At 44.2% G+C, this 12,187-nt stretch overlaps 1 protein-coding gene and 1 long non-coding RNA gene across 2 annotated transcripts in view; one reads left to right on the forward strand and one right to left on the reverse strand.

The window, feature by feature from the left end:
- LOC110366091 (uncharacterized) overlaps window positions 1-12,187 on the reverse strand; it is a 182,633-nt gene that overhangs the window by 98,835 nt on the left and 71,611 nt on the right. The window contains exon 9 of the long non-coding RNA XR_010473278.1: window positions 11,173-11,265. This is a non-coding gene — a long non-coding RNA (uncharacterized LOC110366091). The remainder of the gene's footprint in view (window positions 1-11,172; window positions 11,266-12,187) is intronic.
- LOC110365176 (uncharacterized) lies at window positions 1,040-2,409 on the forward strand. The gene is made up of 2 exons (XM_021299242.2): window positions 1,040-1,279; window positions 1,420-2,409. The coding sequence occupies exon 2, from the start codon at window positions 1,489-1,491 to the stop codon at window positions 2,323-2,325; it is 837 nt and encodes a 278-aa protein (XP_021154917.2). The 5' UTR covers window positions 1,040-1,279; window positions 1,420-1,488; the 3' UTR covers window positions 2,326-2,409.

Consider the following 12,187-nt stretch of genomic DNA (forward strand, 5'->3'; position numbering starts at 1 on the left):
AGTTAAAGTACATTAAGTGGTGCCAAAGCTTAGTTTACAACAGGTAGCATACACTACACCCTTGTGTACACACCTCTCCGCAGAGAGAATAAAATTGTCTTTCAGCAGATCGATGTTGCTGGCATTCCACATCCCCAGCCCCTGGACTGCTGGGACTTCCAGGTCTCTCTCCAGGGTGCCAGCCCTGCCAGTGCTCCCTAACAGAGCGCAGGCACAGGAGGGGACACCGGGGGTGGCCTGTCCCTGAAATGTTGTGAAGCTACAAAAGGTCATTAGAGATGCATTGAGGAGGCCTTCACACATTCTGTTACGTTTGGTTTTCTTACAAGTCATGGAATAAGATAAAGCCTGCACACTCACAGGGAGGAAGCCTAATGACGTGATTTTGTAAGTGGGCACCTCATGCTTAACTGGAGGGCACAGAGCAACATCCCACTGGGTAACCACTTGCAAAGCCTTCCTCTGCTGCTGAATCAGGGGTTGAGGTGTCACACACTTCTCCTGTTAGCAGGTTTGAAGACCACGACAGACAACAGTCAGTACTTGATAATCCCTCTTCACTTTACTTCCTTCAAGACACATTCATCTAAAAGCAAATTCTGAGCAGACATTATCCCATCTTTATTACTTTTGGCTCCTTAGAAATTAAGGCATGGAAAGAATTCCTATTCATACAGTATGCAGTGATGACTGGGTAAGTTTCAGTTCTACACAGGTGGCATCTTCCAAGCTTCCTCTCAAATCATTAAGAAGATCATCAAGTCCAACAGTTAACCTCACACTGACAAGTCCATCTCTGAAGCACGACTCCTCGAACCTCAGCTGAGAACCACGCTCTGTTTGCCTGCTCTGCTCAAGCCACAGAGGAGGGGCCAGGTTCTCAGCTCAAGGGACACGGGGATTATGACATTTCTCATGTGCACAAGCGCCAGCGCCAGCCAGAGCGCTACCCGTGCAAGCACCGTGGGAGCAGACAGCGCACGGTGACGTCACCGAGCGATGGCCTGTGACATCAGCGAGCGATGGCCTGTGACCTCACGTCCCTCGCTGCTTATCTGCGGGCGCCGGCACCGCCCGGCCCAGCCTGGCTCGTGGCTGGACCCCTGCCGAGCGTGCCTGCGAGGTCTGGAGGTCGGAGCGAGGCTTGTCCCGGTGCTGGCCGGTGCTTTGGTGCTGCCGTCGGCAGCTCTCGGTGCCTGTTCCAGAACCACCCCGTGTTTCCCCGGCCCTGCCTGGTTCAGGCAGCCGGGCTCTGCGGGACACGCGTGCAGCGGCAGAGGTGAGCTGTGCGGGGAAACGTCCCCCGCGGTGGGAGATGGGGCCTTGAGAGCTTGCTGGGTGTCCTTCTCAAGGGGCCTGTAATTTTCTTGCTCCCAGCCTTGGGACAGCAAGTGACCACGGCCTCTCTCTCTTTTGCAGCGTGTGACAGCAGCAACAGGGAGCAGCTCCTTGTCCTCGGCTCTCCCCAGCCAGCGGCAAGAAGCAAACATGGCCGCAGAGACACAGTGGAGCTGCCCCATGTGCCGCAGCGCTGACGATGAAGTGGCCTATGTGACCCCCTGCATGCACCAGTTGTGCCTGGGCTGCGTTCTGCGCTGGGCCAAGAGGAGATCATCGTGCCCCCTTTGCAGGCAGACTGTCAACACGGTCGTGTTCTCCGTCTGGTCAGAGCATGACTTTCTGGAGATGGATCTGCCAGAGCCCTCAGATCCATCGGCCGACAGCGACCAGGACGAGCAGGAGGCTGCGGAGCTGATGCGCAGGAACTACGTGGCCGCCTTGCAGCCCCAGGTCTGGGCTGGACTGTTCCGCTCCTCCAGGGAGATCATGGAGCCCCTGCTCTCCTGGGTCAACGAGGTGCTGCAGGGGCCTTTCTGGTGGGAGCTGGCCATGGCACAGGGCACCATCGTAACAGCTCTGTGCCGCCACGGCCTGGACCAGGAGGCCTTGGTGCGCGAGCTGCGGCCCTTCCTGCGAGACCAGACGGCGACGTTTGTGCGCCAGCTCATGGACGTCGCCGCAGAGCGCTGCAGTGAGCGGGTCCTGCGGCAGCTGCCGCTCCTGCAGTCCCCGGCTGCCCAGCAGCAGGACGACAGCCCTGCGGACACCCCTGGGCCCACCGCCTCCCCGGGGGGACCTGCTGCCCCCAGCCCCCCAGCGCAGGAGGAGCCGCCTGAGGAGCTGGGGCAGGCGGTGGCAGGTCCCTCCACCGCTGCCCAGGGCAGGGACCGCTCACCTGGGGAGCCCCGGCGCGCCCCGAAGAGGAGGGCCAGTGTCCCCAGCACCTCTGCAGCCCACAAGAGGCCACGACACCGGCGACAGTAAGGGGACCGCACACCAGAGAAACCCAGTCCGGGCCAGCAGCTGGGGCAGGCGCTGGCCCCCAGGGGGACTTGGAGATGCAACCACAGGGAGACTGGGCTGCACAGCACATTTCTCCCTGACCCGCACCATCAATTTTCTCCTCCTGTACATACTTCTGTCTAATGTAATATATCTAGTTCCTTGGTTCAACTATTAAAGTATTTGTTCTCAAAGCTTGTTGTAGCCTCGCTTCTTCTTGGATCTGGAAATGGGTGGTGGGAAAAAAAAAAAAATCCTCCCAGCATTAAGAGCTTTTGCAAGTTATCCAGAAATCTACATCATAATAAAATATTTTTTCCTCTGGTGAAAGCTCCTGAAATTCACAGTACAACACATCCTTTCAGCTGCCATTCTTGTGTAGACAGAGCTGACTCATATGACACTAACAAACAGATTTCAGCACACACTCTGAACCTGAGCGTTTGTGCTAATATTCTTGGTGCTGCCCTCCCTGAGCTGAAGTGGAAGCTGCTGATTACAGGGACCTAAGTCTGAATTAACGAAAGTATCTGCTTTTCGCCCAGAGCGTGATCTTCCTGATCACCTTCCCTTTGCTCAACAGACAAACTATTTCCTTATCTATATATGGATAGAAAGGGTAGATAGTGATGACTGGGTAAGTTTCAGTTCTACACAGGTGGCATCTTCCAAGCTTCCTCTTAAATCATTAAGAAGATCATGAAGTCCAACAGTTAACCTTACACTGACAAGTCAATCTCTGAAGCACGACTCCTCGAACCTCAGCTGAGAACCACGCTCTGTTTGCCTGCTCTGCTCAAGCCGCAGAGGAGGGGCCAGGTTCTCAGCTCAAGGGACACGGGGATTATGACATTTCTCATGTGCACAAGCGCCAGCGCCAGCCAGAGCGCTACCCGTGCAAGCACCGTGGGAGCAGACAGCGCACGGTGTTAGCATGTTTTAAGACCACAATAGACAGCCAGTACTTAATAATACCTCTTCACTTTTTCCAATATACATTCATCTAAAAGTAAACTCTGAGTACACATCATTTGTTATCCTGCCTTTATTACTTCTGGCTCCTTAGAAATTAAGGCATGGAAAGAATTCCTATTCATAAAACATGTAATCCTGACTGGGTATATTCTACAGAAGTGGCATCCTCCAAGCTTCCTCTCAAGTCATTAAGAAAGAAATACACCTCAGCTGTAATACATGAGCCATAAAAAATGCCCACAGTCATTCAGGAGAAAAATACAGGCTTTGGTGTTTGTCTCCAGCTGCTCAGACCTACAATCTTCAAAAGTGATGGAGGAAGAAGGAACTTGCATTTGTAACTAGATCTGTTGAAGCAATTCATCCTTAGTGTTCATCCACAATATATAATTTTTTGTTTATGTTCCTTCTAAGGATTATCTTCACAGCCTTCCAAGTCAATCCAGTCAGACTTAAAGGATGAAGTTCTTCAAGGCCTCCAACAGAGCTACCTCAGGTCATCACATGTAAGGGCATCTGAATCAGCTCCTACAATATCTCCAGGTATTTCTGAGACTCTAAAATGATACCACATGCCACTTTACAATCTGGACATTCAAGCAGCTATTTAAATAGAAGTTCTTTTGATTCAGTTTGGTCCTGCAAGCCTCACTTCAACAGCAGAATCCAGAGTCATGCCAACAATAATTCATTCCATTTTCATGAAGTCAAAACCACATTGTAAATGTATGTGTAAAGGCCTAGTTTTAGTCAGATGGAAAACACCAGCTGCTTAATTCCTTCTAAAATAGAAAGAGACTGTAAAGCAACCAGGACCTTTGCCAGGTTTTCTCCAGAGTGCTCCAGTAGCTTATTTGTTCACAGCTATATAGCGCACATCATTGATTTGATACAGTGTTAACCCAGGGAAAGTATGCCAGGGAAACAAATTGAAACTTCATTTTAACATTCAGATGTCTGGTTTCTGCTAAAAGGGCAAGGTCAGCAAACCAAAGCCATTTTGTCTCTTGGAGGCAAAGCACACTCTGGTTGTGTTGCTCTGAAGTTTTCAGTGAAGTGAAGGACATGTTGAAGTACAAGTGCTGACAAAGATGTGATGGAGTGAGAAGCATCTCTGGTAGGACCATAGCAGGTATACATCAGGACCCAAGGTCATCAAGCCCCACACAGATGCTTAGACTTTGGATCAAAGTCCCTCATCTTACAACCATACTGACTGATTGAGCACAGAATAATATAAAAGACAAAAAAATCTCAATATGTACAACTTAACAGAAGACACATGCCTGCTGGTACCCAAACACAGGAGGAGGTACAGCTGTAGGGTTGGTGCAGGAAACACGGCCTGAAGACAGACAAACATTGGGGTGGCTGCAGTCTTGTCCTGCTGTGACAATCATCCCACCATGAGCTGAAGGACTCGCTGCTGCTGACAGCTGAGGGGGCTGTGTGAAGCTTAGCTGCTCATCCAGCATCTGAGAGCTTGTAGGCTGACTTCTTGAATTTTCCACTCCTTCTGCCCAGTCTTACAAACTTTCATACTTAAAACTTGCTTCAGAGCTACAGTATAAAGAGCTGAAGCACCCCATTAAAAAGGAGAGTCACACCTCAGGGCAAACACACATGAGATTCTCCTCATAAAAATCCCACTTTTCAAGTACAGGATATGTTTTGCAGCAGAGGCCTCAGCAATTGAGATCTTCCACCAATCCAGCAATCTGCCTACAAAGCCTGCATATATTTTATTTTCTTTCAGACAGCTTTTTCAGAGTGACACACTTTTCCAGATATGTTACCTCTAATAATGTTAAAGAAAACCAAATTGGCAAGAGGGCATTGTTCTAATTCTAGAGAGGTCAACATTGGAGAGTATCAAATAAAACACCCTAGGGACACAAGAAAAATTAAATTCTTTCCCATTAAGAAGAAAACCAGTTCTGTTCCCCCCCCTTTACACCAAGTCCATTAATTAACAAAGGTTATAAGTTGTTTACATGTAAACAATTGGAAAAAGAACGACTTCAGCTTCAGGCAACAGGGGAAGATTCATCTGGCAGCACTGGTCATGAGAAGAGAGGGAAGGGAGGAGCAGCTCTGCCCCTCCACACACAGGCAGAGAGGACCTGGAGTAGCTACTCCTGGACCCTGCAAGGGCTACTCCATCCATCACCCATTTAGAGGCATTCGGCACACAACCCATTACCACAAGTGATAGAATATAGATGGGCAAGAATACTCACAGGTGGGCTCCCTGTAAAGAAAACTGCAACCAACTTGTGTTACGCTGGAGGGGCAGACACTCTATGAAATGAGAACAAGAAAAGAGATGCAACCTATAGAAAGTCGCAGCATCTCACCCACGTATTGTAGAACGGCAAAATTAGTGCAATGCATTACATTATCAGATATGCAGAGTGTTTAAAAAAGTTTCCTCTAAGCAAAAAATCACTAGTGTTTTTCTGCTATTCAAAACTAAAAGTCATGACTAACACAGTTATATATTATCTGCACAAGAACAACCACAGTCTTAGTCAAAAAGTAAAGCAAGCTTCAACCCTCATATTCATCCACTTGCGCTGCACCACAGAGCAACCTTGGAGATTATTTTTTAAACAGTATTCCATACTGGTCTTATGCCTAAACCAGTAATAGTATATATAATAATTTATTACATGCACTAAGGTCTCTGCCCTCATTGCAGTGTTTCATGTTGTCCAACAAAACAGCAGCAATGAAACCCACCCACACAGGGAAGAAAAGCCTCAACACGAGCTAGCGCTGCCTGCTTGCAATTGTGTCCTACAAGACATGACAATTAGATGACAGTAAGAATCAGAGTCCTGTACACCCTTAATAAAACCTGAGATGAAATGATTTGGCTTTGAAAGGTTGCTTCCTCCCCCTGCTCCAGAAAACAGCATTAGTCACCAGGTAAGGACAGAATCAGCCTTCATTTGTGGGTAAAATTATGCTTTCAAATAAAGCCTCAGCAAGAAGAACATTTCTTCATGCTTGAAGACAGAGAAAGTCACGGACAGAAGGCAACACTAAATCTGTTGGCTGAGCCATGAGAGGCACAACTTTGCTCCTCCGCCCCAGTTTGCCCAGGGACAGGGAAGCACACACCAGAGGGTCTGGTGCAGTCACGCAAGAGCTGGAGCAGCACTTGATCCATCCTCTGCCCTGCGCTTCTCAGCCACGCTCAGGACAACATCAGCCTGTCTGCACAAGTTCAGTCCTGCCACTTTTTACAGCAAGCGGAAAAAAACTGTAAGGGATAGTAGGGGAAATTTAGGATGTTATTTCTCAGCTATTTTATACCGCCAGTTCTGCAGGTCATTTGGCTACAGTGGAGGTGAGTTCTGTGGTGGGTACTTTTATCTAGTCAATGGGATTTTGAAAATCTTCAAATAAGTTGGATGCATTACTGCAATAAATAGTGAAAGGTCAAAATGCATCCTTCACAGACATGCTCCAACAGAAGAGGAGGATGTTGCATGTCCAGCCTAAGAAACAGTTATAAAACATACTTAGGCCATAAAGCCCACAAATGGTAAAATCACGACTAATAAAACTTGGTCTGAAAAACAGAAGTTTATCGTTTTAATCTCTATCAGGCAAAGCCCATTCCTAAATATATTTATTTAAATGGAATTATTTTCAGACATTGTTTGGGTAGCCAGTACAGTCAAACTGAAGACTTTGTAAAACGGGATGGAAGGGTTTTGTTTTTTTTGGGGGACAAATCTGTGTGTTTGGTATTTATCTGTTTGTTGTGGTGTGGTTGTTTTTTTGTGGGGGTTTGTTGTTTTTTTTGTTTTGTATTTTTTTAAAAAAAGGCAGCAAATCAGGGCTAGTGGTTTTAATACCAGAAAAGAAGCCCTGGAAACCTAACCTTCAGTTTTGGTTATAGACTAAATGCTGCACACAACCATTAGCAAACTACCTGAATTGTCTACCTCAGTTCCCCTGTATTTAAAAGAGAAATAACTATAACATTTCTGAAGGACACTGCAAGAATCCCTTAATGAAGCTTAATTCAGCTGCGTAATTCATCAGAAATCACTTAATGAAGCATAATTGATAGTTAAGTAACTTCTTGATATTTGAAAATGTCTTTGCTAGTATGAAGTATTGTTATTTTAATTGTTAATTATTTCTCTGGGGCAGTTTGGTAAAAACTGTTCAGGCAAATGAACTATTACTCGTTGAAAAATCACCAGTATTTCTGTAGTGCAGAATTTCTGGTATGTTACCTCAGTGGTTATTTAACCTGTGCGGTGGTGCACTTTGCAACAGATATTTCAGCATGGTTTAATATTGCATTTGAATTACACCCGCCTGGGATCTCAAGTTAGCTTTTAGCACTGAAAAGTACTAATAATTGTTAAAAAAAAAGTTGGCTAGGGGCCTTCATTGCTGAGGAAAAGAAAAAAAAGACTGAATGGTGGTGCTTTTCAAGCTTAAATACCTTGCAGGGAAAGGCAGCTTTGTTTGCACCACAGAAAACTATTCTGGAAGATTCCTCCCCACCACCTGTGCCCCTTTTGTAGGGGAGAAACGTGTTGTTCTAATGCCCCAAGCATCAAAACCAGATGTATGACATACAACATCTAAATTCTACTGTCAATGTCAGGGCTCTAAGCAGGGTAAGAGAAAGGCCATCAGAGATGCAGAGCAGATGGTATAACTGAGGTCCCAACATCAGCGATGGTGCTTCAGCGCTCTGCCAAGCCCCACCTCTGGTACAAGACGTTCCTCTTTCAGCTTTCATTAGCACCACACAATCTGCTCTCAGTACAAGGTAATATCCTCAGGGAGGTAAACTATTACTTCATCAGTGTAGCTGTGATTTTTGTGGCTTCAGACTTGCTTATTCTAAACACTTGTCTCTTTTATCCAGCTCCCCACTGCTGTTCTCCATGTACATATTAATAAAAACATACTTATTCACTTGTCCAAAGTTTTCTTGGCTAGGTCAGCTCTAAAACTCATGACCAGAACCACACAGGACATGACACTCCCATGTTTCACACCCTTTGATAGGCTTCAATAAACCATGAGAGGGTCTTCATTGATTTCCCCCCAGCTTGGCTTCTCTTTGGCTTTCCATGATGGAATTCAAAGCTATCACTGCACTTTACCCAGTACAACCGCAGGATCCCAGGGCCCCACTCCACCCTCGCAGCTCTGCAGAGTCCTGTGAGCCACTGGGAGAACACACTAAATCCTATCACAAGCAAAAACACCCTCAGGACTAGATTTCTGGCCTCATACAAGTGCCCCTTTCCACTATGAGACCACAAACTGCAGATGGACACCAGAAGGGAGTAACAGCTCTAATAGTTCCTCCTGCCATCACCATTTGTATGTACCAGAGACAGGCTGTATCACAGGCTATAAGGAACAAGCACCACCAGACCACAGGTCCAACATACTACCAAGTTCATACAAGGCCCAAGACTAAATGAAAGCAGAAAAAAAGTCAGTTTGGAAGTGCTTTTATCTACTCATTTTTAGCCAACTATAAGACAGTCCTTGAATTCTGAACTGGGAAGAAATATTAGCCTGTGAATTTAATTTATTTTGTTGACATCAGTAAACACAGCTAACAACAGCCTGGGTCAAAAAGCAACTTTGTTCACTGTATGTTCATTTACTCAGCTCTACCAACGTTTCAATGGCGATAACAACAAAGAAGAAATTTCACATTTTGAATATTCCTTTACTTATCATAATATGTAATACATAAGAGAAACAAAACTCCCACTCAGAATCTTCAAATCTTGTAATGAAAATGAAAAGGGAAATAGCGTAGTGGTTTAGAAATGTTTTGCAAATATAACTTAAGCATGATTTGCTGAAGAGCTGCAAACCAGTTACATTTCCACTTTTGCTGAAGATAGGCATGTCTGGCCTTATGCAGCAGTCCATTATGGTTTCATTTAGCAAAATTAAAGCTGACCTACTAGTACAATTATTTAATTTCGTATCTCAGCCCAAGTTTCTAATTAATCATTTAAGCCCTAGGAAATTGTGTCATCCTAAGCTTCCTAACAATTGACATAATGCAACAAAATATTACCTAATGTAGCCTGAACAACAGCAGTCCAAAGGTCAGATTTCTTCAGGTCATATCGATGCACATTTTTTGTTAGAACTCAATATGAATCAGTATGCTTTCAGGTATTTCTTAAGGTGTAATCAGTTCTTTGAAACAATCGCTATAAAATAATCTATAATTCATAGACTGGATTATAGAGATGGTTGGGAGAATACAGTAGGGAGTCAATGACAAATTTGTTCATCTAACTCCACCTAAAAACCTGACACACAACTGGAGAAGAACATTTGGCTTATTGTTAGACACAATTTCTTAGCAGTTGTCTTTCACCAGCACAAGACAGCTCTAGAGAGACAATCAACCAACATCCAACCAGTTTTTCCACATTTTGGCCTTCATTGTATTCTTTCTCTACAAAAATCCTTGCTTCAGTTCCTTGGTTGACCTTAGAGATATCACATGAAAATATCTCAAGAGCTTCCCACTGTTTTAGTAGCTCTTTGAAATTACATCACTTTTCCAGAATGATCAAGATGATCCAGGAGGCATGAAATTACAGTTTAAAGCTACTACTTATTTGTCTTTGTTCAAATACCTGGATGTTTACACTTGAAAATGCAAAAAAAGGTAGGAGAACTTCCTTTCCCTTTCCACTGGAATTAGACACAAAACTACACCCTCCTCAAAAACGTAGTAAATCATAATTATATAGAATATCTTACTGTATTAAGAAAATCCCAACTTTAGACCAGATTTTAGCTCACTTCTCCCAAACATCACACCCTAGCAAAACTGTGACTACCAATGGCCTGAAGCCATAGAGAAGCCCCTTAGCAAGTTCTGAGATGTAACAGAAGCTCTAAATGAACTTGGTGTATCATAATGAACCAAGCCACATATTAAATGCATTCACCTTGTAAAATGCAGAGTCAGTAAATTAATATGCTGTCCAACACATGTGGTTAATCCATTCCTCAAATTAAAGCTAACGAGATAAAACAGTAGTTCAGATGAAACTGTAAGAGCATTGAATGGAGAATTACTTTATATCTGCTGCAATTGATACATCTACTTAAACATCCCCATTTGTCATTTTCACCAAAAAAAAAAATCATGTTGACCATTATTTGTATCACAATCCACTAGAAGCCCCAGCAATTTTCAGTGTATTTTTCCTACAGAATGACCATTTAACTATTCATTTCTAAGTGTATAACTTGACACATTTTCTTACATTTTCTCAATATTATTTTACTACATAGTTTTCAAAGCCATTCCAATCTTTCAAAGTGGTTGTAGCCTCATGTCACATGCCAAAGCAATATGCACCATTTCTATTCTACCATCCCTATCAGGAAGGAAAGCATGTGATTTTACTCAACATAGAAGGTCAAGGCCTGCACAAATGCCATTAAAACAAGCTTTCCATTTGATAGTGGGTCACTGGCATAAGTTACTTGAATATGCTTTACCAGCTAACTAGTACACGACGTCAGAATCGCCTCAGCAAGTCAAAGTAACATAAAATGTTGCTTGATAAGCACGCAAGGTGGCATGAAAAACCTTACAATGGCATTGGCTGGATCTCTGTTATCCATGCCACCTGCTATAAGCTGGTACCAAATTATTAGTTTTGGACAAGTCTGTCTGGATAATCCCAGATCTCCTCCTCACCCTGTGGCTGCTGTCACATCTTCTGGGGAACTCACAGTGATCTACCTAATTCAGACCAGGCAACACAAAAGACTCTGCCATCTATGTCAGGGAACAAGAGCGCATGAAACACTCACCTCTCTCAACATTTGCTTTTCCTGGCATCCCTGCTCTCGTCCTCCTGTTCTTGTCCTGCTCTGGAGCTCCTGAGTGTCAACAGAATGACTGCCCTTGAAGAACACAAAAAACAGGACATAAACCAATCTTGTTCTTGCAAACACATCTGCATTGCATATCAACTGCCTGCCCACAGCACCTTGTTATCTCGCCCCTGGTCTGTCAGCCCACCTTTCAACTTTAAGCTCCTCAAGGCAAAACACAGAACACTTTATGCTGTGTGTACTCAGAATAATGTACGATGCTTCCTACAGCAGCTCGAGCGCTAACTGAAGCTGTATCTTCCTGTTGTCACAGAGGTAACAGAGTGCAATCCTAAATCCAAATTGCTTTCAATTGCTACACACGGTGCAGATGCAGATATTACAAATGACAGCCCATAAAGAAGCAAGACGTCATGTAAATTTAAAATTTTAAGGATTGAGATCCCAATTTTGTAAGACAATCAGCAACATATTTTTCTCATTAACTAAGCAAACAGAGGCAATCATGGAGAATGTGTGTTTCACAATCTCATTTTAATAATCTGCATCAGCAACCCTTTCCCAGCACACAAAACATTTGTATTTAGCATAGACCAAAGAAGTTTAATCCACTCTGCTGATGTAATGGCTTTGCCTTCCTCTTATTTTACGCTTTGACTGAAGTAATGCCTAAATAAGCATTTGGTTAAATGTATTTTTTCTACTTTAGTGGAATACTTAATGGAGAAGAAAAATAGCCCACCTACTCTAACAGATTTTTATTTTTTTTTTAATTTTAAAATCCCCCAAAACCCTAGTTTTCCTAGCAGGCCTGTTGCATTGCATTGAAACTACCTTCCCTTAAATTACACCTCAATTCATCACTTCACCAATGGTATCAGGTGCATAAAGTCAGCCTTGCATTTCAAATCTCTCTGGATACAAAGCCTCAAAAGAACACTTCCAGCATGCTCCCCACCCACTGATTTGTTGTTCTTCTGTCAGTCCACAC

The sequence above is a fragment of the Columba livia genome, chromosome 5, assembly GCF_036013475.1.
Source record: "Columba livia isolate bColLiv1 breed racing homer chromosome 5, bColLiv1.pat.W.v2, whole genome shotgun sequence".
Classification (NCBI taxonomy): domain Eukaryota; kingdom Metazoa; phylum Chordata; class Aves; order Columbiformes; family Columbidae; genus Columba; species Columba livia.